This window comes from Dermochelys coriacea, chromosome 10, assembly GCF_009764565.3.
Source record: "Dermochelys coriacea isolate rDerCor1 chromosome 10, rDerCor1.pri.v4, whole genome shotgun sequence".
Taxonomy (NCBI): Eukaryota; Metazoa; Chordata; order Testudines; family Dermochelyidae; genus Dermochelys; species Dermochelys coriacea.
This window is the reverse complement of record NC_050077.1, coordinates 17,073,863-17,101,639: the sequence shown is the minus strand read 5'-3', so window position 1 is coordinate 17,101,639 and position 27,777 is coordinate 17,073,863. Positions and strand designations below refer to the sequence as shown.

The following is a 27,777-nucleotide window of genomic DNA, read 5'->3' as shown; positions in this document are numbered from 1 at the left end:
TTGCTATTGCAAAGATTTCAAATGTGCTTAACTTTAAGCATGTGCGTAATCCCCATGAAGGCAACCAGACTACTCATAGTGCATAATGTAAAGCAGGTATATAAGTGTTTGCAGGACAGGTTTTTAATAAAGGAACCACTTCAGTCTGTATTGAAATGCAGCAGCCAGCTACCTGTGGAGTGAATGGTAATAGATGTCTTCTTAGAGCACGTAGTAACATTACAAAACAAGAAGCAAAGAATAATTTCTCCAGATGCTGCTGCTTGGTGAGTTTTAGGTAGGCAGACTTTAATAAGGACACTGGGATTCAGGGCTCTACTCTGAAAAGTGCCATGAGATTTCTAAATGACAACATGTAGCCCGGAAACCAGCTTTATGCCTCATCTAAAAGAATGATGCACAAAAACAATTTAAAAGAGATTAGGTTGTCATGTTGTCAAAAAAACAGAAAGTTTCTCCAACATTTTCTATTAACTTTCATGCATCCTTTGTGGCATCCTTTCATCTGAGGATTCCTTAGGAGAAAGCTTCTCTGTCTCCTCTGTTGAAGGATTTTTCTGTGTATATTTCAAAGAGAGATTTAAAATCTCACTCATGCAGACCTGCTGCATGTCTCATTAACTGTTAGGGAGAGAGCAACTACCTTATTTGGGGGAATCCTTCTAGAGCCCTTTCTTTTTGATTCTGTGGAGATTTCCATGTGACAGTGAACATCTATTCTCCCCAATGCACGTTGCCCAAGTCAGGTATGGTCAAAAAGCTCACAGCAGGGCAGCTGATAGTTCTTGTGGAGAAAGCACATGACATAAATGCTAAAATGCATAAAAGCGACATCAGTTTTCTTTCCGTTCATTCTGCAACCACAGAATCAGTCGATCCAAAAATTTCTGATGAGCGTTTCTGCAAATTCCCTGCTGGTCCCAGGCCCCAGAGCCACCGCCTGGGGGGCTGCGGGTTGATTGTCCAGCAGCAGGAGGAGTTTATGAACACTGTGCACTCCCTGGGGCTGGAGTGAGAGGCTGTGAGTGCACCAAGCAGATCAGAGAGGGTGTGCCTTGGCTCTTAGCCGTGCTTTATCAGTGCACAGCCGGAGTTCCTCGCGAATTGGAGGAGGGGGTTGAGGGAACAGGATATCCTGCACTTTCCACCTTGCTTCGGAGTTGTGCAGAAAAACATCAGCTTCCTGTGAGTACAGGATTTGGCAGCCCTTTGTGTGAGTCTGGAGCATTCATGCCACGCTCAGTGTTAGCAGCGTGCTGTTACCCATGTGTCTCTGAGGGACATGGTGCATAGCAGGGACCCCAAACATGGGGCACTAGGCACAATAACGCCGTGCAGACACTAGGACACTGTGAGTGATGTGGGAGTCATTACTTTAGCACAGTCAATGTGGTCTATTACATTAAATCTAGTTAAGGGCTGATGTTGTCTAGTTAAGGTTTCCGATGGAGATCAGCTAGGACAGCTCTGAGAGGCCCTCCCCAACTGTGCGAGGCAGTGGGGCATTTGGGTCTGAAATGACAGGTGTCTCTTATAATGAGGATGATTGAAAGAGGTGCAGATCAGGTTTGGTGCTGGGGATGGCAAAGGGGGACTGAACCCCCTGAGCAGCTGCCAAGGACATTTTTGGTATATTGCCAGTATTAGTTTTCCTCTCATCTTGTTTCTCTGCCTCGCTCATGTCGGTCGTCCTTTTCCAGCTTTCCCTCTTTTACGTAGGTGAGTCTCTCCTGCGTCTCTTTGTACCTCATGTGGAGATTGAACGCCACAGATCAATTTTGTCCCCAAACCGCCTCCTTTTCCTTAGTTGGTGTCTGTTTACTCAGTACAAATATCATTGAACAAACTTGGCTCTGTATAATGTGTTTAACTATTGGGTAAATATTTATCCAATTAGAAGCTTCCAGTGTTTACAGATTTATTGCTAGGTTTTGCTCTTTGGATGTGGGTGAGTCCTTCACGTTGGATCGATTATCAGGAAGTTTTTAAATCTTCTCCCTCTTATGAGGATTAATTTTGCCACATGTGTTTCAAGGAGACATTTAAAATCTCGTTGCTTGACATCTCTGCTGGCCTCATTGAGGAGTTGTGTCCATCAGAAGTATGGCCAAAGGTTATTAGGCTGCACCTGGCAATGCTGCTCCTTGCAGAATACAGTCAAGTTACTAAACATATTGCTGTACCAGGTAACATTCTGGCTAGGCGGTAACTCACTCAAGACTATTGGTGCACTCTGCAGAACAATGTGTTCCCTACTATTTTTTAATCGCTTACATTCTGGCTTTGCATTGTCTATTGTTTATTAAGATTGCACTCAGCCAAAAGCCATGGTTAATGTGACTGGACTATAAAGTATGTTCATGCATTTGCAAGAGTATAGCAATACTAGTGCCTCTTGATTATACATTGCAACTGAAATATTAGCAGCTGGAGTATTTTTTTAAATGTGAATATTAATGCACATGAACGGTGCCACATTGACAGCTCTGGAGATTAAAGTTTCAGTGCACAAGGGATGCAGAATCAGGTCCCAATTGCGTATTCATTAATGAATATAAATGACTCCTAGACAGTTTTGTATCCGAGGTTTAAACACGTGGTTGTTTCAGATTTTTCATGCTGATATTTTCCTTCTGTCTCTGTATACTGGTCTTTATTGGCCTCCCTGTGATGGTGTCCCATGGTTCCAGGATTTACACGGCACTGCTGTAGCAATGCCAAGCGTGGAGCATGACTGTCTCCAGGCTGTCCTGCAGATATAAATGCATTAAAAAGTGCATCCTCTGTGGCTAGCCCCCTCTCCCTATTCTAATTCCTTCCTTCTACCTGCTGGTAGAATCGTTTTCATGTGCACGTTGAATCCCCTAATCTGTTGCTAGGCATTTTTATTGTGATTTTCAATTTTAAAGCAGAACCAGATTCTTATCTTATCACCACTTTTCATTCCAAGTGCAGGGCTTCAAATATATAGACACATAGCATAGCTTAGAAAGAAAGAAAGAAAGAAAGAAAGAAAGAAAGAAAGAAAGAAAGAAAGAAAGAAAGAAAGAAAGAAAGAAAGAAAGAAAGAAACCTGCCAAAACAAAACACTATACCTCAAACAGAATGTACTCCCTGGGGCAGAGAGAAAGAATGCCCACAGGTGACAGATGTTAATAACGTTGTTTATTGCACTACTGGAAGGTTCCCTGAGCTACAGTGATGAGGGCAGTATATGAACCTGTTTAGAACAGAATATTTGTTACTTAGTTCTGCTTTTCGTGAATAGCTAGTTCAGCTTGTGAAATACTAAAAAGAACAATCATTATAGCAAGTATACACTGATCTCTTTGAGTCATTCCACCTCTAGACACAGGCTGAGTGATGCTGCCTATACAGCTGGGGTTTTGCCATCATCTTATATTCTTCTTGACTGTGAAATACCTATGAATACATAGTTCATTGAGTGGACTACATGGGGTTGTTTTATTTAGGTGGCAATGGTTTAATCCCTGCTTTGGTGATTAATGCAGAATGCTAGCTTATGAGTCTTCTCCCCCTAAACACTGACATACTTTTTAAGCAAAACCAGTGAGGTAGGGGGTGGCAGTTATCAGGGATAGCTGGAGCCTGTAATAGGGGCTCTTCAACCCTACTTGTTTTCTGGTTGGTGTGAAGCAGAACAGTTGCAGTAAAAGACCCTCATAGCACATCCAGATTATACATTTGTAACAATATTTTAACAGTTCAAAGTGAGGGGCACATGATAATCTGGGGTAGGATATTAAGAAAGTGCATTATAATGTTCAATTATTTCGTAGTTGACCTATAAGGACATTTTAATTCTGTTTTGAAACCACATGGCAATTGTTTATTTTGTGTGTATTTTGATGTATAGTTTTTCAGATAGATGGTCCACAAAGACTATCCTGAATGCAGAATAACCTGAAAGGACCCATTATGGCTTGTGCTGTCGTGCAGTTTTTACTGAAAACCCAAAGCTTTCGGTTCCTGTGGACTCCCTTGACTGCATCCTTCCGATTCTCTAAAAAAGGCTACAAGGTATTGGCCCCTCAGAATTTTTTAAACTATGAATCCTTAAAACAACAGTACAAACCAGAGGTGCCAGAATACTTCAATTTTGCAACTGATGTGCTGGACAAATGGACTGAAATGGAAAAGGTAACAGTCCTTTAACTTCCTTATGCTAAGATTTTTATTGTTGGGTATCAGAGGAAAAACATAGCTGGCAGAAGCAAGTGTTATTCCTTTCTGGCTACAGATTGGTAACCCGCTCAGTTCAGAGAGGCAATGCAGTTGGAGTATAGGACTAACAGCCAGGAATTCCCAAGTTCTAGATGTTCCACTGCTTTTGGGCCCACTCTGATAGCTCTCGCTTACTTGAATAGCCTCCCTGAGTGCAACAAGACGGTGAGCGTGAGTAACAGAGGAAAGAGGATCTTGTGACTGAGACACTTCCCTGAGACTCAGAAGATCTGAGCTCCGCCACTCTCTTCCTGTGTGAGTTTGAGTAAATCACAGAGGGCTTGTCGACACTTACAGTGCTGCGCCGGGGCAGCTGCACCACTATAGCACTTAGTGAAGATGCTACCTACCAATGGGATTGCTTCTCCTGTTGGCATAGGCGCTCCACCTCCCTGAGAGGAGGTAGCTATGTCAACAGGAGAAGACCTCCTGTCAACATAGTGCTGTCCACACCATGGGATAGGTCAGTATAACTGCATCGCTCAGGAATCCACACCTCTGAGCGACATAGTTATACTAACATAAGTTGGTAGTGTAGACCAAACCTTAACCTCTCTGTGCCTCAATTCCCATCTGCAAATTTCACTTGCTACCCTTCATCTGTCTTGTCTACTTAGAATGTAAACTCTTCAAATCAGGAATTATCTCTGTGTATGTACAACACCTAGCACAGAAGGACCTCAGTCTGGATTGGGGACATGACTACAATAGAAATACTAGTAATAGGTAGAAGAGATGCTGGATTAGACCTGGAGACAAATCACAAATTCTCTGTGTCTCAGTCTTTCTGTCGGAAAAATGGGGGTGTTAAAATGTATGGGGGTGAATTATCACTATCACATAATATGAGGTTATCATTCCTAGGTAATAAAGACAACTTTTTGCAGGATGCAAGCAACATTTTTCAAGAATCAACATCTGAAGAAGAGGTCTGTGGCCAAGGAAGGAGGCGCAGGATTTCTCCTTAAAATGCACAAATAAAAATCTACTCACCTTGTTACCAATGCCTGACAATTACACATTATATTACTTTTGTTAGTATGTACAGATCTCTGCCACATCATTGAAGATCTCAGCTAGCACACTACACATTACCTACACTCTATTCATAAATAATACTTGATCCTTCAATAGCAAGTTTTAGCCAAGGATTTCAATGCACCTTACAAGCATCAGTTAATTTAGCCGCACAACACCCCGACACACACAGTAACCTCTGCTGACAAATGGTGAATCAGACTCAGAGAGGTTTAGATCTGTATTTTCAAAAGGAGTTTCTGATTTTGGGTGTTTAGCTTTTCGGACCTTTGGGCTAATTTTAAGAAGTGCTGAGCACACACCCTCCCCCCCCCACTGCAGTTGAAGTCAGTCTGAGCTGCGGGTATTCCACCTATCTGAAACCCAGGCTGTAGGTATCTATCTGGGTACAACCACCCAAACATTGAGGCATCTAAATTACAGTTCACTTTGGAAAATGTAGGCATGGTCAGAGCCAAAGTGACCCTTAGTTTTCTGCGCTAGCCATTGTGCAGCATTTTCTCATTATCTAATGTGTTAGCTTCAGGAAAGGAATTTGACTTCTATAGACTATTCTAAATCTGGGGTGAAATCCCAGCTCCACTGAAGTCAATGGCAAAACTCTACAGATTTCAGTGGGGCCAGGACTTCCGCCTTTGTGTATAAGTCATGAACATTCCTCTGTCTTGGAAAGTTGGACTTGAGGGATGGTTACATCCATATCAAGCTAAGTACTTACAACATGACGTGTCGTTCATTAGGAAGGAAAGAGGCCTACACGGCTAGCCCTGTGGTGGGTAAACGATAAAGGTGATGAGGTGAGGTGGAACTTTGAGGAGCTTGGATTCCACTCCAAAAAAGTGGCCAATGTACTCTCTGAGGTATGTTGTCTGCAGAAAGGAGACAGAGTTATGCTGATTCTACCCCGGATACCAGAATGGTGGCTAATAAATGTGGCTTGTATGCGAACAGGTCAGTAAAAATAATAGGAATTATGAATGAAATCATCAATAATCAGTAATTAATGAAGTCAAAACTACAAACACATCCAGGATGAGAAACACTAATGCTGTACAGCTAAAAAAATGCTTGTAACATCAAGATCTCTCTTAATTTGTACTATTGGATTTTCAGGCATGCTTTACTTCTCCCATTAACAAAAAACCTACTATCCCATGTGCCTACTATCACTGTCCTCCTCCACTGCTCATGACAAACTGCAAACGTACCCATTACCTGCTCGCAAGAGCAATAGCACACATTTATATTTGTTTGTGTGGCCAAGTTTTTGTTAAATATTTAGGCTTTTCTATGTCTGAATATTTAATAAAACCCAAAGTATCTCAGTGCCTCATGGACATTAATAACTTATCCTCACAACACCCCTGGGAGGCAGAGAAGTATTATCCATATTTTACAGATGGGGAAGTGAGACACAGACAGTATGGTTTCAGAGTAGCAGCCGTGTTAGTCTGTTTTCGCAAAAAGAAAAGGAGTACTTGTGGCACCTTAGAGACTAACAAATTTATTAGAGCATAAGCTTTCGTGAGCTACAGCTCACTTCATCGGATGCATTTGGTGGAAAAAACAGAGGAGAGATTTATATACACACACACAGAGAACATGAAACAATGGGTTTATCATACACACTGTAAGGAGAGTGATCACTTAAGATAAGCCATCACCCACAGCAGGGGGGGGAAAGGAGGAAAACCTTCCATGGTGACAAGCAGGTAGACTAATTCCAGCAGTTAACAAGAATATCAGAGGAACAGTGGGGGGTGGGGTGGGGGGGAGAAATACCATGGGGAAATAGTTTTACTTTGTGTAATGACTCATCCATTCCCAGTCTCTATTCAAGCCTAAGTTAATTGTATCCAGTTTGCAAATTAATTCCAATTCAGCAGTCTCTCGTTGGAGTCTGTTTTTGAAGCTTTTTTGTTGAAGTATAGCCACTCTTAGGTCTGTGATCGAGTGACCAGAGAGATTGAAGTGTTCTCCAACTGGTTTTTGAATGTTATAATTCTTGACGTCTGATTTGTGTCCATTCATTCTTTTACGTAGAGACTGTCCAGTTTGGCCAATGTACATGGCAGAGGGGCATTGCTGGCACATGATGGCATATATCACATTGGTAGATGCGCAGGTGAACGAGCCTCTGATAGTGTGGCTGATGTGATTAGGCCCTATGATGGTATCCCCTGAACAGACAGTATGGGTGCTCAGAAAATCAGGCCCTAAGTGACTTGCCTAAGGTCACAGAAGAAATCTGTGGTAGAACTGAGGCCTTGTCTACACTATAGGGGAAATTCTGTCTAAGTTATGCAATTTGAGTTATGTGAATAGCGTAACTCAAATCGATGTAGCTTAGATCTATTGCGCAATGTTGACAGGATCTTCTCAATCTAGTGGAGTCCAGGAGCCGCTCATCGATCCCCTAGTAAGTATAGACAAGCCCTTAGTCTCGGATCTCCTGAGTCCAAGTCTAGACCATTATCCACAAGTCCATCCTCCCTCTCTAGTACAACCAATATATAGGTTTCAGAGTAGCAGCCGTGTTAGTCTGTATTCGCAAAAAAGAAAAGGAGTACTTGCATCCGATGAAGTGAGTTGTAGCTCATGAAAGCTTATGCTCAAATAAATTTGTTAGTCTCTAAGGTGCCACAAGTACTCCTTTTCTTTTTAACCAATATATAGTTAATAATCTGTATCTCTATATATGTGCATATACACACAGGCTGCTTGTAGAATAGTGTATTTTACATAGGGCTTGAAGTTTTCTCTATGTTGCTAATTGGCTCTCATAGTAAAACACAAGAGATACATGATGAAGAGTGGGAATGGAAGGAAGAGATCATTTGAAGGAAGAAGGTGAAGCTATCAAACTCCTAAGAGACATTAACCCATCGACTCTTATTAATAAATATTCAACCCATCATTCTTACAAGTATATCACTTCCACATGAGGGAATCTTTCTATTACTGGCTTCTCTTATCCCACCATGCTAAAGACATTTTGTGTGATAGTACTTGCTAATTTATATTGATCCTAATTTATAATTCAGTCTGTGTAAAAGCAATATATGTACAAACACAGAGCCAAATCCTATTCACTTACTCACAGACATAACTTCTGAAGCTAATGGATCTATTATTAAGAGTGAGGTGGGAAGAATTTAGTTCATAGATTTGTACAATCCTATTATTAAATTTTAAACTTGGCTCCTCCTTTAGGAACTGTCCTTATTCCTGGGACAACACAGTTGACAGCAAAAGATATTCTCCTTAGAGTACAAACATCAAAAGCAAAGTGTATTATCACTGATCATGTTTTGGCACCAGCTATAGATCGCATTGTGTCCGAATGCCAGTCTTTGAAATTCAAGCTAATTGTGTCAGAGGACCACCTGGAAGGATGGCTGAACTTTAAAGACCTATTTACGTGAGTAGCTGCCACTGTCAAAATGCTGCAGTAACATGAAAGAAAACCCTGGTGGCTAGTTTGTTAATAATAAATGTTAAATCTCAAATATGGTGAAACATTTTCATCTCTTTAGAAGCGGGAGAAATGAACATTGGAAAAAAATATCAATGAGCATGTAATTCTATTGACTGGTTGGAACAAGAAACAGGCCAGTGCCCGTTTTGTTTGTATTTAGTGTGTATGAACTAGTATTTAACCACAAAATACATGTTCAGGCAGCATTTCCCCAGGGTTGGAACACCCTCCATGGAAGATGCAAGGGACTAGCTGGGGATTGTTGGCACAGAACATTGGTAATCCTAGTTTCCCCCATGCTGACCTGCTAATATAGTGGAGCTAAAATGGGGATATGATTGGTTTTATTTTCCTAAGAGGGTGGGGCTCAGCTATTAAAAGCTTGGGAAATGCTGTGTTCAGATAATAACATTGATTCCATGGTCTCAGTTCACAATGGTGTGAACATACTGATCAAAGGCTCACACTCAGTTCTTCATAATTAGGCTAACTCTTTCCCTGGTATACCTCACTGCCCCAGCTCACCTGTGCTTACTGGTATTGTGGATGGGTGGAGCCAAGGTACTCTCCCACTTATTTCCTTGGCATACGGCAGGGGTTCACTGCTGAGCTCTGAGGGTAGGGGTGTGATCCCCAGTTTGAGGACACATAATCACGTTAGCTTTCATCAAGCTAGCATGCTAAAAATAGAACATAGCCACTGAGGCACGAGTGGTAAGATGGGCTGGCTATCCCAAATAAGTGCCCGTCAGAAACCTTCGGCACATACTCAGGGCAGCTAGCCTAAAATTCTATTTTTAGTGCACAGAGCTGGGAATCGCACCCCTAATTCCAAATGTAGACATCCCTTTTAGTTGATTACTATCACAAGATTTTCTTTTAATGTAAAATTTTTAAATGCAGATGGTGAGAGAAAGAAAAAAGGGAAAGCTGAAATGTAAAGTTTGCAGTTTGGTTTTTTTTATGCCAGATCTCATGCCATCTGATCTGTTAATATTCCACCACGTTCTGTGCATTCTCCTTGATATGTAGTCCCACTTCTCTAAAGATAAACCTGGGAAAAAGCTACTTCCTTCAGTGCAGATAAGCACCGTCTCTTGTAACTCTGCAGTTTTTGTTTTATTTGAACATCATCTGGGATCCATACGTTATATTTTTTTACTTACTTTATTCACCATCTTCCATTTTTTAAAGAAACGCTAATGCTGATCACAACTGTGTGACCACGAGGAATCAAGATCCAATGACCATCTTTTTTACCAGTGGAACAACAGGGTCTCCAAAAATGACTGAACATTCCCACAGTAGTTATGGCATTGGACTGACTGTAAATGGAAGGTATGGATCATAACTGCTTTAAACCACCTGGGTATTTCTTCAAAAGGGTCACACGGCAGAAGTGAAGGAAGCATAGCACTTCACTAATATCTTTCTGTTTCAATAGCTTAGAAAATATCAAAGTTTCATTTAATTCATGACAAGATTATTGTTCCAGGAGACAAGAATTAATTTGAGTAATTCCACTAGCCAGTTATGGTTAGATTGAATCAGAGCACTGGTATGTAGTTGCTTTTCTTATCTTAAAAAAAAAATCCAACACTATCTATTAAGAAGGGAACCAACCTCTCCTACTGGATCTTCAAAGAAGATCAGGTGATTTATAAAGCATCTGTAAGGACCTTTATAAAGAGAGAAAGTTTGTGGTTTCATAAGGTTTATAAAGGCATGGGTTTATCAGAGCATATGAGAAATACACTGAACATCTCCCACAAAAACAAAATAACTTTATGAAAGCTCAGAACTTTGCAAAGCCTGTACTGATTTCTGGGATATTTTACCTTGGGAAAATAACATTGATACTGTACTACATTCCACTATGACTGGCAAGTAATCATAGATAAGAGAACACCAAATAAAAGTGAAATAAAATGAGAAACTCTTACCCCCTGAAAAACAAACTAAACAAAATCCCCTACAAATTCACAAATAGGAATTCAAGATGCTCTGTTTTGAGACATCATAAGCCTTTGTACTGGTACAATATTTTAATGAAAAAAATGCATAGCTAATCTATAATAATGACACAGTGGCCATGTTTGGTAGCTAACTCTTGTCTGGGATTTCAGCTGTTCACAAATCTCAACTAAGACAAGACAGTGACTGTCCCAGTAATATTTTTGCTGATATCATTTTTATATTTATTCTGTTTAAAAGAATTGTTCACAGATTTTTCTTTACCAGGTACTGGCTGGATTTAACCTCCTCCGACATACTCTGGAATACATCAGACACAGGCTGGGCAAAGTCAGCTTGGAGTAGCATTTTTGCACCATGGATTCAGGGTGCATGTGTGTTTGTACACAGCATGCCACGTTTTGACCCAACCACTGTCCTAGATGTAAGTTATGAGAACAATGGCATTTTCGTAATAGCATGGTTTTCCTCCCTTGCTGCTCTTGCCCAGATGTTCACCTCTCCCACTGTACAGCAGACAGCATGCTCCTTGGCTACAGCCCTTCACCAAAGAGGTCACCAATCACATTTTAATAGTGATATATATTTATATAGGTCCTGATTCAACAAATTGCTTAGGTACCTGTTTACCTTCAGTTAGGAGCTTGAATCACATTGGCATCAAATGTCAGCATGTGCGTAAGTGCTTTGCTGAGCAGACATTATAGTGAGAGCTTCTGATTTGAGGTTTTCACCAATAAACATGGATAAAACACCCCCGATTTAAAAAACAAAAACATAAGAACAAGATATCGGTGTTTATCCAGTAAACACCAGAAAAACCCTGGAAATGCTTACTTGTATCTAAGGGCTTGTCTATATGGAACAGTCATGTGGACTATGGGGATGTGATTTCTAAAGCACGCTTATGTATTGTGCAAACACCTGTTAGGGATGATCTAGATAATACTTAGTCGTGCCTTGAGTGCAGGGGACTGGACTAGATGACCTCTCATGGTCCCTTCCAGTTCTATGATGAATTGGTCTGTATAGACCCTGCTGGTGTACACTAAAGGTTCCTTAGTACATGTTAACGTAGTGCCATTTGAAACAGTACTATGTTAAAGTGCAGGTTTCAGAGTAGCAGCCGTGTTAGTCTGTATTCGCAAAAAGAAAAGGAGTACTTGTGGCACCTTAGAGACTAACAAATTTATTAGAGCATAAGCTTTCGTGAGCTACAGCTCACTTCATCGGATGCATTTCCGATGAATGCATCCGATGAAGTGAGCTGTAGCTCACGAAAGCTTATGCTCTAATAAATTTGTTAGTCTCTAAGGTGCCACAAGTACTCCTTTTCTTTTTATGTTAAAGTGCATTAGGGAACATTATAAACAGATTACTCATTACGGTCTATACCGCTATACTGAGCAGAACCCATGACATTCTTTTTATTTTGTATAATTTTTCATTTTATTTGGGGGGGGATTTTCTTTTCTTTTGTTTTATTGTGGGAGGCCTGGGAGGGGTGGGGGGCTGGGTCCTCCCTCTGGGATGGTAGGTCCTGGGGGTTTCAGATATTTCCCTGAGGGGATGGGAGGTCGTGAGGGGTCCTGCAGAGAGAACTCACCCTGTACTCACCCTGCAGTAGGAGCCTCTCTCCCCAGGCCTGGGCCCAGCTCCCTGCTCTGTGCATTGCAAGCTGGTGCACAGAGGGTTACAGTGCCACTCAGGTTTGGCTCAGACGCCCCTCCGTCATGACAGGGAGACTGCCAGCCAAATTTGAGAGAGGGGTGCTGCAATCCCACATGCCAGGTCATAATACCATTCACTCAAATTTGGCCTGTCTCCCCACTGTCATATTGGAAGGGCAAGTGGGCAGAACCTGAGCGGTGCTGTGACCCTGTGCTCCAGGTGGCAATGTCCAAGGCAGGGAGGTAGGCCCAGCACCATGGACAGAAGTCACAGGAGTAAGTACAGTATGCTGTTTTTTAAAATTTTGTTATTTTGCATTTGAAAAAATATGGGACTCTAACACTGAGTAATGTATATAATATACATTACTCATTACAATATATACAAAGACAAAGCCCCCAAAACCCTGATTTTTGAATATCTACAGAAAACTCAAAAATTGCTAAAAATAAACCCAGAAAAATTAAATAAATAATCCCCCAAAACAAAAGCCCTAGTTACAGTGCAAGATTCTGCAAACATTTACTGTTCGTCATAAAGTGAAGTTTACACACATAAGCATTTGCAGGACTGGAACCATAGTTTGTAAAGCACTTTTGAATCCTCTGCAGTTTTATTATTACACAGTGAACAACAGTAGTGGATACATGAGCATCTTGTATGGCATTTCTATCATGAACTGTAAATATTTCAACACTGAAGAGTGGAGATGATACAAAACTGAGTTTTTTAACCTTATAAATTGGCATTGGTATTATATTTTATAATATCCTGCACATACAACTTCGGATGCTATTAGAAACAGCCAAGCATCATTCACTTCACGTGGGATATTCCACATCCCTACTATGGTCTCCTCATTGAAGCTATACTTCTAATGTAGCATCCCTAACATTGCATATCCTTTTGTTACTCTGATGGCTGGAAAACACTAGCTAGTATCAATATTTGGGAAATGTTTTACAGATGATACTTCTGGTTCCAATTATTTTCTGAGTAATAAGAGCTGTAACGGTAAGGAAATACTTTGAAAATGCAAACCCTTCTGTGACAAGACGCTTGGAATGTGACGCTAACTATAAAATAATTTTCAATTTTTAAGAAAAAGCTATTTAAAGATGAAAAAGTATTTATGACTTCAACACTAGCTGTGTTTTCAAGGTTTGTCAACATTACGTTCATGAGTTTCATAAATTGGTTACAGCTATTACATTAGTAAATACATAAATGTCTTACAGTTGGTTTCCTTGGGAGTCAAATAACTGTGGGAAGCATTGTTATTTTTAGTTACAACATTTAGACAGTTTTTATTTTGCATTCTTTAGACTCTATCCAAATTTCCCATCACAACCTTCTGTTCTGCTCCAACTGCTTATCGAATGCTTGTGCAGCATAATCTGAACAGGTAAACAATGATCAAAATATTTTATCATATTAGATCATCATATTTTACCAAAACAGTAGCCAAATTCTGCTTTTAGTTTGGTTGTTAATCAAGTTTACAATGGTACAACAGAAAAGAAATTTTGCTGTGTATTTCTCGATGTCTTAAATTTTACGTATTAGAAATAAAGTTAGAGTGCCATAATATGAGCCAGGGGATAATATAACTCCCACAAATGTAGCAAGTTACAGTGAAATGGAATAAGACTTTGAAAAGCAGTTTAGGAGCACTGATAGTACTTTTGAGTTTTAGTATTGGAAATATACTTTTATAATCAGATTTTAAGCTTACAGTCTGAGTTTACAGGAAGACCACTTCGGTAGGGCAATCAAAATATTTCCCTCCATTACTGGTGTTCCTGGAATACAATAACTTCAAGGGTATGTTTGTATCAAATCGGTTTGACTGAAATGTATAAGGATTGGTGATTATGATAATGCTACTATGGCATGAATAAGCCTTTGATAATATCATTAGGGCTGAATGCCCTTCTGTATTTTAAAATCCTATTGAAAGCTTAGAGTAAGAAAGACTATTTCACCTTTAACATCTTATAAAATACGGAACTTGCAGTTTTACATACATTCTTTCACAATGTGCCAAATTTATCTTCAGTTTAACTTCATGCAATTACATTAAAATGAACTGGGCTCAGTAAATATTTTATGTATAGTCTGTACAAAGGAGACATGATAAAAGCATACAATAGTGAATGGACAAAAGGTAAATTAGCCAATTCTAGTCACCCTTTCAAGAAATACAAGATCAAGAAGAAAAGGAGTACTTGTGGCACCTTAGAGACTAATAAATTTATTTGAGCATAAGCTTTCATGAGCTACAGCTCACTTCATCGGATGCATTCAGTGGAAAATACAGTGGGGAGATTTATATATACACACAAAGAACAGGAAACAATGGGTATTACCATACACACTGTAAGGAGAGTGATCACTTAAGATGAGCTATTACCAGCAGGTAGGGAGGGTGGGGGGAAGGAAGAAAACCTTTTGTGGTGATAATCAAGGTGGGCCATTTCCAGCAGTTGACAAGAACGTCTGAGGAACGGGGGTGAGGGTGGGGGTGGGGGGAATAACATTGGGAAATAGTTTTACTTTGTGTAATGACCCATCCACTCCCAGTCTCTATTCAGGCCTAAGTTAATTGAATCCAGTTTGCAAATTAATTCCAATTCAGCAGTCTCTCGTTGGAGTCTGGTTTTGAAGTTTTTTTGTTGAAGAATAGCCGCTCTCAGGTCTGTAATCGAGTGACCAGAGAGATTGAAATGTTGACGTGTTCTCCGACTGGTTTTTGAATGTTATAATTCTTGACGTCTGATTTGTGTCCATTTATTCTTTTCTGTAGAGACTGTCCAGTTTGACCAATGTACATGGCAGAGGGGCATTGCTGGCACATGATGGCATATATCACATTGGTAGATGCGCAGGTGAATGAGCCTCTGATAGTGTGGCTGATGTGATTAGGCCCTATGATGGTGTCCCCTGAATAGATATGTGGACAGAGTTGGCAATGGGCTTTGTTGCAAAGTTAGGCTCCTGGGTTAGTGGTTCTGTTGCGTGGTGTGTCGTTGCTGGTGAGTATTTGCTTCAGGCTGGGGGGCTGTCTGTAAGCAAGGACTGGCCTGTCTCCCAAGATCTGTGAAAGTGATGGGTTGTCCTTCAGGATAGGTTGTAAATCCTTGATGATCCGTTGGAGAGGTTTTAGTTGGGGACTGAAGGTGATGGCTAGTGGCGTTCTGTTATTTTCTTTGTTGGGCCTGTCCTGTAGTAGGTGACTTCTGGATACTCTTCTGGCTCTGTCAATCTGTTTCTTCACTTCAGTAGGTGGGTATTGTAGTTGTAGGAATGCATGATAGAGATCTTGTAGGTGTTTGTCTCTGTCTGAGGGGTTGGAGCAAATGCGGTTGTATTGTAGAGCTTGGCTGTAGACAATGGATCGTGTGGCGTGATCTGGGTGAAAGCTGGAGGCATGTAGGTAGGAATAGCGGTCAGTAGGTTTCCGGTATAGGGTGGTGTTTATGTGACCATCGCTTATTAGTGATCAAGAAGCCATTTCATGAAATTGGAAGGCAGCAAACTGAGATTCTGATCATGTAGGTGATTCCACCCAGATACTGCACCTACATGGAGCCCTACTGACTTGAGAAGAGCTGTGTATGGATCTGCGTACACAGAGCTCCAGTGAAGTCAGTGTGGCTCTGCATAGGCACAGGAGTCTGGTCATGTGGAGTCACTTGCAGGACTGGACCATTAAAACTAACAACAGGAACTATTTTTCATGCAGTGAACAATTAGCCTGTGGAACTCATTGCCACAAGATATCATTGAGGCCATGAGATGAAAAAAAGACTTTATATTGCTATAGATATGAGAGGCTCCACAGCTACAGTAGTGAGGATTTAAAACACACACACACACACACACACAAAAGAAGAGTTCTGGAAGGATATAAACCTTCATGCTTCATGGCATAAGCCAACTCAGCCACTCATGTCATTTAAGATCTGATTATTTTCACCCCACTCTCAATTCCTCTGCAGAATCAACTCCTTTTGACACATTTCTACTAAAAGAAGAGAGAGAGAGACTCTAATCTGCCTTTTATATGTATTTCCTTACTGTGGCAGTTTTAACCCCTTTTAAAATCTGATCAGCCTTTTACTCTTTCATACAAAGCTATAAATTCAAGAGCCTGAAGCACTGTGTGAGTGCAGGGGAGCCAATCAACCCAGAAGTGATGGAGCAGTGGAAAAAGCAAACCGGACTGGATATCTATGAAGGTTATGGCCAGACAGAAACGGTACAGTCAGATGCTTTAAAAAACACAGAAGTAAATTCCATTCAGACTGCTAAGAAAATACGTTTGAAAAAATAATATAGTCATGTCATCTTTCATAGGGAAAAATTAATTGTAATAATAAATGATGATGGAAAAATCTAATTTTAATAAGTCACCCAGAACATTAAGGCCTTTATCAGAAGCCCATTTAAGTCAAAAAGAAAATGAGTACTTGTGGCACCTTAGAGACTAACAAATTTATTTGAGCATAAGCTTTCGTGAGCTACAGCTCACTTCATCGGATGCATTCAGTGGAAAATACAGTGGGGAGATTTATATACAGAGAACATGAAACAATGGGTGTTACCGTACACCTTAAGTGATCACTCTTGTTACAGTGTATGGAAACACCCATTGTTTCATGTTCTCTATGCATATAAATCTCCCCACTGTATTTTCCACTGAATGCATCCGATGAAGTGAGCTGTAGTTCATGAAAGCTTATCGTCAAATAAATTTGTTAGTCTCTAAGGTGCCACAAGTACTCCTTTTCTTTTTGCGAATACAGACTAACACGGCTGCTACTCTGAAACCCATTTAAGTCAGTGGAAGAACTCCCACTTCAGTGGCTTTGGATGGGAAAAGATTTACATTTATAACTCACATTCACTTCAATTGGAGCTATAAGCACAATTCTGAGGGCAGAATTTGGTTTCTAGAAGTTTACTTGGTGAATGTATTATTATAATGAAGCAATCACTGTTGTTTCTCAGAGAGGTTGCTATATATTGTAACTTTATTTGCCAGATTAGTTGAGTATATTAAATATAAATTAAAAACTGAATACATGAGATTGCACAGTTTACTTTTAAAAATCTTTTGGTGTAGGTGCTGGTTTGCGGAACTTTCAAGGGAATGAAAATTAAACCAGGTTCAATGGGAATGCCGTCTCCAGCATATGACGTCAAGGTATTGTGCATCATATCTGTAAGCCTAGGGACCTTTTTCTACAAGAAGGTGCTGGTTTCTCCTCAGGGAGGCTCAAAGCAAGTTTAGGGTAGTCAAAGAGAGGATTCCCCCCCGCTGAATTGTTTTCAGTTTAGCTCTCCAGAAAGTCAGATTCCTCTTACATTATACAAATTTTCATTAGATAGTTTGTGAAATTTCTTGCTGGATGCCAGGTGGAGATAAGCCAATCAGTAGGGGAAACAAAAAACAAAAACAAACCCAGGCTGCATTCAATAGTTACACCATAGGGAAGGATGATATGCCAATGAATGAGAAACTCTCTCTAGAAAAATGCATATGATGATACATTGAACTATATATATGTTATCTGAGTCATTGCACTACATCCCTACATCAGTGATTCTCAACTAGGGGTATGCATCCCTGGAAGTACGCAGAAGTCTTCTGGTGGATACATCAGCTCATCTAGATATTTGCCTAGTTTTACAACAGGCTCCATAAAAGCACTAGCAAGGTCAGTATAAACTAAAATTTCATACGACTTGTTTATACTGCTCTATATACTACACACTGAAATGTAAGTACAACATTTATATTCCGGTTGATTTATTTTATAGTTATATAGTAGAAATGAGAAACTAAGGAATTTTTCAGCAAACAAAAGACAAATCAGATTCCCAAAAGGGGTACAGTAGTCTGGAAAGGTTGAGAGCCACTGCCTTACACCAGTCTCAGTGGAAGAGTTAGAGGACATTGGAAAGGAATATTCCTGACTTGCTAATGCAGGCCAATCATCGGGCAACTTTCTGCACTTCAATTTTCCCACCTGATCAATTGCCTTATTCCTTTTTGCTCAGTTGGGTGTTACTAAGCTTAATTAATGTTTGCATTGTGCTTTGGAATCTTCAGGTGAAAATTTATTCTTCTGTTTCATTTAGGAGGGGAAGCTTCTCTTGCTGGTTACAGTCACTTCTCTTATTGACTTTTTAAATTCAGTATTTAAAAATAAACATGCAGATTTTATTAGTTTAATGAAAATTATGCCTTAAATTAAACACTAAGGTAACACCACTGTGTATTTTGTTGGGATTTAGATTATAGATGAACACGGTAATGTTCTGCCTCCTGGAGAAGAAGGAGATATCGCCATCCAAGCAAGACCTACAAGACCTTTTTGTCTTTTCACTCGATATATAGTAAGGAACTACACAAACTTAAATTGCACACCTGTTAAATTCCATATATATATAAATAAACCAAAAATTATAAATTTCAGTTACTATTCAGCAACTGAAACTAGACATTAATATTTGTATTGTGGTAACACCTAGAGATTCCATCCCCATTATGCACAGGTGCTGTACTAACACATAACAGAACGTTGATCCCCGACTCAAGGAGTTTACAATCTAAGTGTCTGCAAAGTCTCTTTAGTACAGACTATACCCCACAAGTTTATAAAGCTAAATACTACAATTACATGGATAAATAGCAGCAAAAGAGTGTAGTCCAGTGGGCCAGCCTACCTGCATTATATTTATTGCTTTGTTATTCTGCTTTATTATATTTAGTAGTAATGCAAGGAACCTACAAGCTTTTATTTTGTAAGATTTGGCTTTAGTAGATAGTGTGAGGCTTGAGGCCTATAACCTTTGGTATAAATAAACTTAAGTAACTTATAAGTTATAGGGAACTGAAAGTAGTATGACAGAGGGGAAATTTTGTTCAAAATACTGACATTAGCCACCCCCAGAACATAGCTGACACCAGCATCCGAAAGGTTCCAGACAGAGCCTCCGACCACAAAGGTGCCATGACAGCAAATAGATGTGCATGCTAACAGGGTAACATTATACATATAGCAACCTATAAAAAAAGGACACCTTAAGGGGAGAAAATACAAATAAAAACCTTTATTAACTATGCATTGGTCATGGCAGCGTCAGCATAACCTACTATAAAAGTAACATCCCAGGGGCAGCAAATAGGCTGAAAAAATGTAAACCTCGGGGGGGGGGGGACGACAAAATAATGACCATTGGGGAAAATAAAAACAATAACGGTAATAAAAAAATAATGGTTAACATTCCAGGGTGTAATGCCCCTACTCTACTTGCGCTACATTGATGACATCTTCATCATCTGGACGCATGGAAAAGAAGCTCTTGAGGAATTCCACCATGATTTCAACAATTTCCATCCCACCATCAACCTCAGCCTGGACCAGTCCACACAAGAGATCCACTTCCTGGACACTACGGTGCTAATAAGCGATGGTCACATAAACACCACCCTATATCGGAAACCTACTGACCGCTATTCCTACCTACATGCCTCTAGCTTTCATCCAGATCATACCACTCGATCCATTGTCTACAGCCAAGCGCTACGATATAACCGCATTTGCTCCAACCCCTCAGACAGAGACAAACACCTACAAGATCTCTATCATGCATTCCTACAACTACAATACCCACCTGCTGAAGTGAAGAAACAGATTGACAGAGCCAGAAGAGTACCCAGAAGTCACCTACTACAGGACAGGTCCAACAAAGAAAACAACAGAACGCCACTAGCCATCACCTTCAGCCCCCAACTAAAACCTCTCCAACGCATCATCAAGGATCTACAACCTATCCTGAAGGACGACCCATCACTCTCACAGATCTTGGGAGACAGACCAGTCCTTGCTTACAGACAGCCCCCCAATCTGAAGCAAATACTCACCAGCAACCACACACCACACAACAGAACCACTAACCCAGGAACCTATCCTTGCAACAAAGCCCGTTGCCAACTCTGTCCACATATCTATTCAGGGGATACCATCATAGGGCCTAATCACATCAGCCACACTATCAGAGGCTCGTTCACCTGCGCATCTACCAATGTGATATATGCCATCATGTGCCAGCAATGCCCCTCTGCCATGTACATTGGCCAAACTGGACAGTCTCTACGTAAAAGAATGAATGGACACAAATCAGACGTCAAGAATTATAACATTCAAAAACCAGTTGGAGAACACTTCAATCTCTCTGGTCACTCGATCACAGACCTAAGAGTGGCTATACTTCAACAAAAAAGCTTCAAAAACAGACTCCAACGAGAGACTGCTGAATTGGAATTAATTTGCAAACTGGATACAATTAACTTAGGCTTGAATAGAGACTGGGAATGGATGAGTCATTACACAAAGTAAAACTATTTCCCCATGGTATTTCTCCCTCCCACCCCACCCCCCACTGTTCCTCTGATATTCTTGTTAACTGCTGGAATTAGCCTACCTTGCTTGTCACCATGAAAGGTTTTCCTCCTCCCCCCCCCCCCCCCCGCTGCTGGTGATGGCTTATCTTAAGTGATCACTCTCCTTACAGTGTGTATGATAAACCCATTGTTTCATGTTCTCTGTGTGTGTGTATATAAATCTCTCCTCTGTTTTTTCCACCAAATGCATCCGATGAAGTGAGCTGTAGCTCACGAAAGCTTATGCTCTAATAAATTTGTTAGTCTCTAAGGTGCCACAAGTACTCCTTTTCTTTTTGCGAATACAGACTAACACGGCTGCTACTCTGAAACATCCAAATATACTTTCTGTATTACCTCTATTTGCCTTGTTAAGTTTAAGTGTGTGTATAACTTTGCTACATTATTAATAAATTATATATTTGTAAATATATGCAAAAAGTTCCTATGGTGTAAGTGTTGCACCTGTGCACATCGTGGTTCCCAAATTATATAATAATTACTGGTCTTGATCTTGGGACAAAAACCTGTTAATCCTCAAGATACAATTATATATACCCAACTTTGGGTCAGGTTATAAGAGGGAAACTAAGATGAATTGGCAAGGGAGATTTGTTTTCAGATCAGATTTTCACTGAAGTGAAAAGCTATGGAAAGGCTGTTATAGATGGCAGGTGCTGCAAAGGTGAAGGCTGTCACACTAACAGGGCCCGCTCTCTGGAAAAAATGAATATGATACATTATATGGTAGAAAGGAAAGTAATACTAGATAAGAAGCAATGTACATGTACTTCCTCTTTACTACTGTTGCAGACTAAATTAAAGCTAACAAGTCTTTTCATTTATTAAAACCAACTGTGACCATTCCATCCAAACAGTGCAATGAGGGAAGGGCAGGAAATATCAATGTTTAATTATCCCCTCCAGCCAATCCAGGAGTCAGTTTACTTAGCTTTAGAGGGAACTACATACACCCCCTTTATTAGTTAGGATTGGTCAACCCAAAACACATCTTTTTTTGACAACTGGGGGGTGAGGAGGCAGGGAGCAGCAGAGACAAAAAGGAAAGTAAGAGCTAGGAAATCTTCCCCCAAATAAACTTAATACTACATAACATAGACATCTCAGCCCATAATCTTCCAAGGTTCCTACTATGGTGGGCCAAGATGCATATTTTGAGTAGTTCATTATAATTAAAAACACAAGTCTAAAACTTAGTTAAAGACATAACCCACAATTATATATTCTCCACATCTGTTGAGTTTTGCGGTGTTTATTTCATGCATTATGGGCTTTGTAGTCAATCCACAATTATGAATATGAACAATGTTTGAAAAAAATGTTTTCCAGTCACGTTGTTCATATCTGCTGGTATTTTAATACATATCACTATGATATGGACTACTCAGCAAGGCTGAATTTTTGCATGCTAAATTATGTTGCAATATAAATTAAATGCTGGAATAAAATGAGATCAGTTTCTTGCATACATTAGAGTATAATTTTTTACTTGCAGGAAGGTTAATGTTTGTCAAATACAATTTAATGTTTTCTAGGATGATCCAGAGAGAACTGACTCAACATTACAAGGGAATTTCTATATCACTGCGGACAGGGGGATTGTAGATGAAGATGGATACTTCTGGTTTGTTGGAAGAGCTGATGATGTCATCAATTCTGCTGGGTAACAATTTACATGTGCATTCATTACATTAGGACTCAAATAATGCAGCTGATGCCAACACACACTAACTAACTAATTAATGTATAACAACAAAAGACTTTTCTTTATTTTAAAGATATCGTATTGGACCATTTGAAGTAGAAAGTGCACTGATAGAGCACCCAGCAGTAGTAGAATCAGCTGTTGTCAGCAGCCCAGATCCCATCAGAGGAGAGGTAAAGGACTTAAGGTATCTTATGTGCTTGGATTTTTTATAGAAATATGTATTTTAAAAAAGCCTTAAACAGAATCCCAAGACAGTTGGCTACTCCAAACAATTGTTGAAACATTCCATTCACATCAAAGCCCTCAGCAAATTCTTAATGTTCATCTAGACATAAGGGTGGCTGAAGAGGGGCCACCGCTACATTGCAAAGTGACTGCAATCTTTGCTACAATGAATATGGAAGTGCAGCCCACATTCCAACATGCCATATCTTCATTTGAGCAGCCATACTGCTGAGGGAGATTTTTCATATTGGGACTTGTAGCCCCTATTGGTTGAAATTGCAAATTAAAGAGAAGGATAGCTGCAATTTACTCCACTTCCTGCATATTACACATATAAGCAGCTGCTGGATTTAACTTGGTGAAGTTTTTTGTACCTGCACTGTAAATTAGTTACTTTGTAATTTGTCAGCAAGTGAATTTTGTTAAACATTAAGACCTTGTACTGTATTATGTGCATTTTGTTTCATCAACATTTAATCTTTTAAGGTAGTGAAAGCCTTTGTTGTTTTGGCATCTGATTATGTTTCACATGATCCAGAAAAACTGACTAAAGAGCTACAGGACCATGTTAAGAAGGTCACTGCCCCATACAAGTATCCTAGAAAGGTAAGTGCTTAACCATAAGTATTTTAGATAAATTACATTTAGTCAACAATTGGCATAAGAGAACTTCCATGTATAAAAGCTTTATTATACCCCCCCACATACACACCATACAAATCATAAGCAGGCTTGAGAGGTTTAGATTTCTATCAGTAAATGTCAGTAAACATTGATTTCACCATACACATAAACCAAACAAAAAACATTTCCATTGAAAACAATCTAAATTTAAAGACAGGCAAAGAAAGAAAAATGCTGCTTGAGAATGAGTTTGATTTAAGGATATTTACTTTGTATATTTTGACCCATGAGATGTTGACAGTTTGTTTTTAACAGTTATAAAGCTTTAACTTTTTGAATCTCAACATCTACTGTCATTGAATAATTATTGTCCAATCCCCCAATAATTTCCCACAACTGTGAAAAATGTAAAAATAAAAAGCTTAAAACCAATATTTTTGTGCCTTGTGAAAACTGAAATTGATAAACATTGAAAAAATGTTAAAACTAAGCATTGATATATCAAAATTATAAAAAAATACAAATCAAATTCTGCCATGATTAATCATAAGACTAACAGAGGACACGTTGGTAAATATAATTATTCTAACATCTCACATTTTCAGTGTTTATTTTTAGCAAACATATGATATACCCTTCCTAGATGTTCATATACCAGAGTGACGAGGATAGTATAGAAACCAAGAAAAATGCAAGGAGACAAGGGGAAGGGAGAGCAATAGGACACAGAACCCTGAAAAAATACACACTCACTTGGGAGCTGTAGTTCCAGCGTTGCCTCAAAATGACAGCATTCCTATCTTAAATAGGTTCTCTTAAAATTATCCTTTTGTCTTTTCCAGACTCACAGGGTTTCATTTTTGCTCTACTGTAAGGGCCAATGGATATTTGAAATAGAAATCCTCGCTCTTTGCCCTCTCTGCTACATTTAATAGCAGGTCAATAGCAAATATGTTCGCTGAATTTCATAGCTCTACCTATCTCCACTTTATATTAAAGAATTTATAGCAATGTTAAATTTGATTCTATGGTATAGAAATAGTGCAGAAAAACCCTGTGCTGTAGACTCTAGAGTGTCTATAATAGGCTCTGGGGGAATATTTTCCATTCATATTAATCCTCTAATCCATTTAGCCCACATGCATGTATTTTGATGTTTGCACTGAACGAATCTTACTTTTCCTGCAGGGTACAGAAGGCTCATCCTTTAGCATTTCTGCTGCAACAGAAAGGGCAGAACACTAAAAGCCCACACAGATTTGCAAAGACTCCTGGGTGGTGGCATTGAGTGATTTGTCAAAATATGGACTCCCCAAACACAGATTACCCTCACGATAAGGAGGGCAGAAAAGCTGCTGAGGTTACTGAAACCTGAGGCTGAAAAGCAAGCTACAGAATGCCACACTGACACTCAGTGACTTGCAGTGGCTAGAAGGAGCTCCTGTCCCAAAGCGCTTCCCAACACAAAGTTTAGTTATTCTGGCTGGGTACAGGGAACAAGAGTTGCCCCTCAAAGAGCAAATTACTAAATGAGGAATATTTATAGTAACAGTTTCAGAAAGTTCCATAAACTAATTATTTCATTATTTCAAGACACATTGAAATATAACCGGTTGATGTTTTATAACTATAAAGTCTACCAACTGTTAATCCAGTTTTGGAATTTCTTCAAAATAATAATTTTATGCAAACTATACATTCTCCTATGATGGAGAACCATCTAGAAAAATATTTCCAGCGTAAAGAATATGACACTGAGAAACTGAGGAACAGAATTTTTAAGTTTGAAACTAAAGTTTCAGTACATCATGAACATCAATTTATTTCTCATGTGATGGGCCTACAACAGATTTTTAAAAGATAGATAAAGTCAAAGATTTTTTATAATCCAAAAATAATCATTTATCCAAAAATAATCTATTTTTCCTTTGCTAAACTTTCAGTTGCTGGTACTTTTATCCATTTAAACGCCTTACAATAGATCCCATGGAAAAGTCCTCCTTTTCCACAACTGGATCAATGTAATGTCTTCCATGTCTGTACAAGAGAGCAAATATTGTACACACATAGAGCAGATTATCTACTATATACTGTATTATATTAGTTGTAATTTCTTCTCTTTTCCAATAGGTGGAGTTTGTTCAACAGCTGCCAAAGACAGTCAGTGGGAAGATCAGAAGAAATGAATTGCGCAAGCAGGAATGGGGAAAAGCTTAGAATTATCTAGTGTTTATTTTCCATAATTTGTTCTTCCAAAAATATTATATATTGCTGATATATGGTGCAATTTTTTGTTCTCTTGACCTATTATATACATTACAAATTGAGAGCATCATCATGCATTGTATGCACAATTAAAACTTTACTGACTTTAGTGAAAATTTTGGCTATGCAAGCAATGCAGGGTTAGATCCTAGGTAAGCATTCCTTTCCCATTTGTTCTAGGCATAAAAAAATCTAAAAGCACTTTGTCATAGAACAGGGGTCGGCAACCTTTCAGAAGTGGTGTGCTGTGTCTTCATTTATTCACTCTAATTTAAGGTTTCGTGTGCCAGTAATAAGAATCCATGAGATCCATGCTGAGCTGCGCCCCTTCTTGGCCCTGTCTGCACCCCTCACTGCCCCAGGCTGGGGACATAGGGCCACAGCTGAGGGCGGCTGCAGAGCCCCAGGCCAGCAGCCAGGATCCCAGGCCAGCAGCAGAGCCCCCTGGACTGGTGGCTGGCACTGGCAGAGGGCTGAGCGGGGCTGGTGGATGGAACCCCAGGCTGGCAGCGGAATCCCCTGGACCGATGGCTGGGACGTTGGCCCAGCAGCGGGCTGAAAGGGCCGGTGGATAGAACTCTGGCTGGCAGCTGGTACCCCAGGCCAGCAGCGGAGCCCCTGGGACCGGTGGCTGTGACCTGGGGCTGGCAGCGGGCTGGGCGGGGCTGGTGGACAGAACCCCAGCTGGCAGTGGAGCCCCCGGGACCAGTGGCCAGGACCCGGGCAGTGTGAGTGCCACTGAAAATCGACACGCATGCCATAGGTTGCCTACCCCGTCATAGAATAACAAAACAAGTTTTTTTTTAAACTAATTCCAATTGTCTAGTTATAAAAGCACACAGGAAAGAACAGTTTACATAGTAGTAAGCCCCAAACCCATCTGTTTCCAAAAGTCAAACCTTAGCACTACTATGAACTAGCTATTAACTAGAAAAGCATGCTGGGGAATAAACATGCAAAAACAAAAACACCACTTTTTATTTCTATAGCATCTTCCAACTCAAAGTGCTTATTAAACGCTGAAACTTGCTATACAAGATAGTTCACATTTCAAGACCAGGTCATTAAACATGTTGTTAAGTTCTGACAGGATGAACCAGGATCCATGATTGCCTGCCTGGCCCAAATAAACCCTACTCCTGTTTAAAAATTACCATCTGTAGTAGTGGCTGGATAGAAGAATTTAATAGCAAAGTTTGTGTGTTCTTGTGCATTTCAATATCCACGATGGTCTTCCAGCTTAGTTATTCAACAGCGTTCACGTCAAGCTCCTGGAGCAAACAAATTGGAGTGTACTTGCTTGCATTCAGTTCCTCCTGTGTTGTGGGCAATCAAGTGTGGTGCAAGGCTTTCCTCAGTTTAAGTGTTAATATATTTATAAATGAAAAATTTTGTAAAGAAAATTAACCTGCATAAGCAGTTTTCTGTATCTGTTAGTTTTAAATAATACACATTCAATGAGCATCTCTACTCACTGCTTGCATACTCCTGGTTCACAGCTCTAGGATGTTTTTTGGTTAATCCTTTCTACTACAACCATTTCTCTTTCTATCATAGATTTTTAATACACCCATAACCCTGGTAAATTAGTAATCTAGGGCTTACGTATACATTTTCAAGTCAATGACTTATGCTTTTGCTTCTCAGCATTCATATTTATGTTCACAGCAAGCAGTGGTTGGAACGGATATATAGAAATATTTTCCCTAAAATTCCCTGTTAGGGTAGGAACATTTTCCCAAAATTGAGTTTTCACTTATGATTATCCTGGAATATAAGTATTCATTTAGTGGAAGTGGGTGGATTTACAAGGTAGTCTCTGGTTTCATAGTAGCAGCCGTGTTAGTCTGTTTTCGCAAAAAGAAAAGGAGTACTTGTGGCACCTTAGAGACTAACAAATTTATTAGAGCATAAGCTTTATCTCTGTTATTAAATGAAGTACAGGTATCTAAATATCTGCCTTGACACAACATTTAACAGTCTCATATACTGTGGTAATGAGTATGGTGTGAGAATAGAGAGAGACTGATAGAAAAATAAATGTTACATCAATTGAAGGGTTAACATTTTTGC

General features: G+C 39.7%; 1 protein-coding gene across 5 annotated transcripts; it reads left to right on the top strand.

Annotated features, from left to right (window-relative positions):
* Positions 1–1,040: 1,040 nt before the first annotated feature.
* On the top strand, positions 1,041–27,520 carry LOC119862840 (acyl-coenzyme A synthetase ACSM3, mitochondrial-like). 5 transcript variants are annotated; one of them, XM_038420236.2, is made up of 14 exons: positions 1,041–1,185; positions 3,878–4,161; positions 6,024–6,234; positions 8,497–8,704; positions 9,956–10,099; positions 11,003–11,159; positions 13,732–13,811; positions 16,544–16,667; positions 17,535–17,615; positions 18,710–18,811; positions 22,418–22,545; positions 22,661–22,760; positions 23,302–23,421; positions 25,570–27,520. In XM_038420236.2, exons 2-14 carry the CDS (start codon positions 3,913–3,915, stop codon positions 25,654–25,656), a joined length of 1,791 nt encoding a protein of 596 aa, XP_038276164.1. In that variant the 5' UTR covers positions 1,041–1,185; positions 3,878–3,912; the 3' UTR covers positions 25,657–27,520. The 5 variants fall into 5 exon arrangements, with proteins under 5 accessions (XP_038276164.1, XP_043350245.1, XP_043350248.1 ...); XM_043494310.1 differs by having other exon boundaries at positions 1,119–1,213; XM_043494311.1 differs by lacking the exon at positions 1,041–1,185 and adding an exon at positions 1,221–1,351.
* The last annotated feature ends 257 nt before the right edge of the window (positions 27,521–27,777 follow it).

Coding starts and splice junctions, on each gene's coding strand:
- LOC119862840 (XM_038420236.2), top strand. CDS start 3,913: ATGCAGAATAACCTGAAAGGACCCATTATGGCTTGTGCTGTCGTGCAG. Junction 10,100..11,002: donor GGACTGACTGTAAATGGAAG/GTATGGATCATA, acceptor TTTCTTTACCAG/GTACTGGCTGGATTTAACCT. Junction 17,616..18,709: donor CTCCAGCATATGACGTCAAG/GTATTGTGCATC, acceptor GTTGGGATTTAG/ATTATAGATGAACACGGTAA.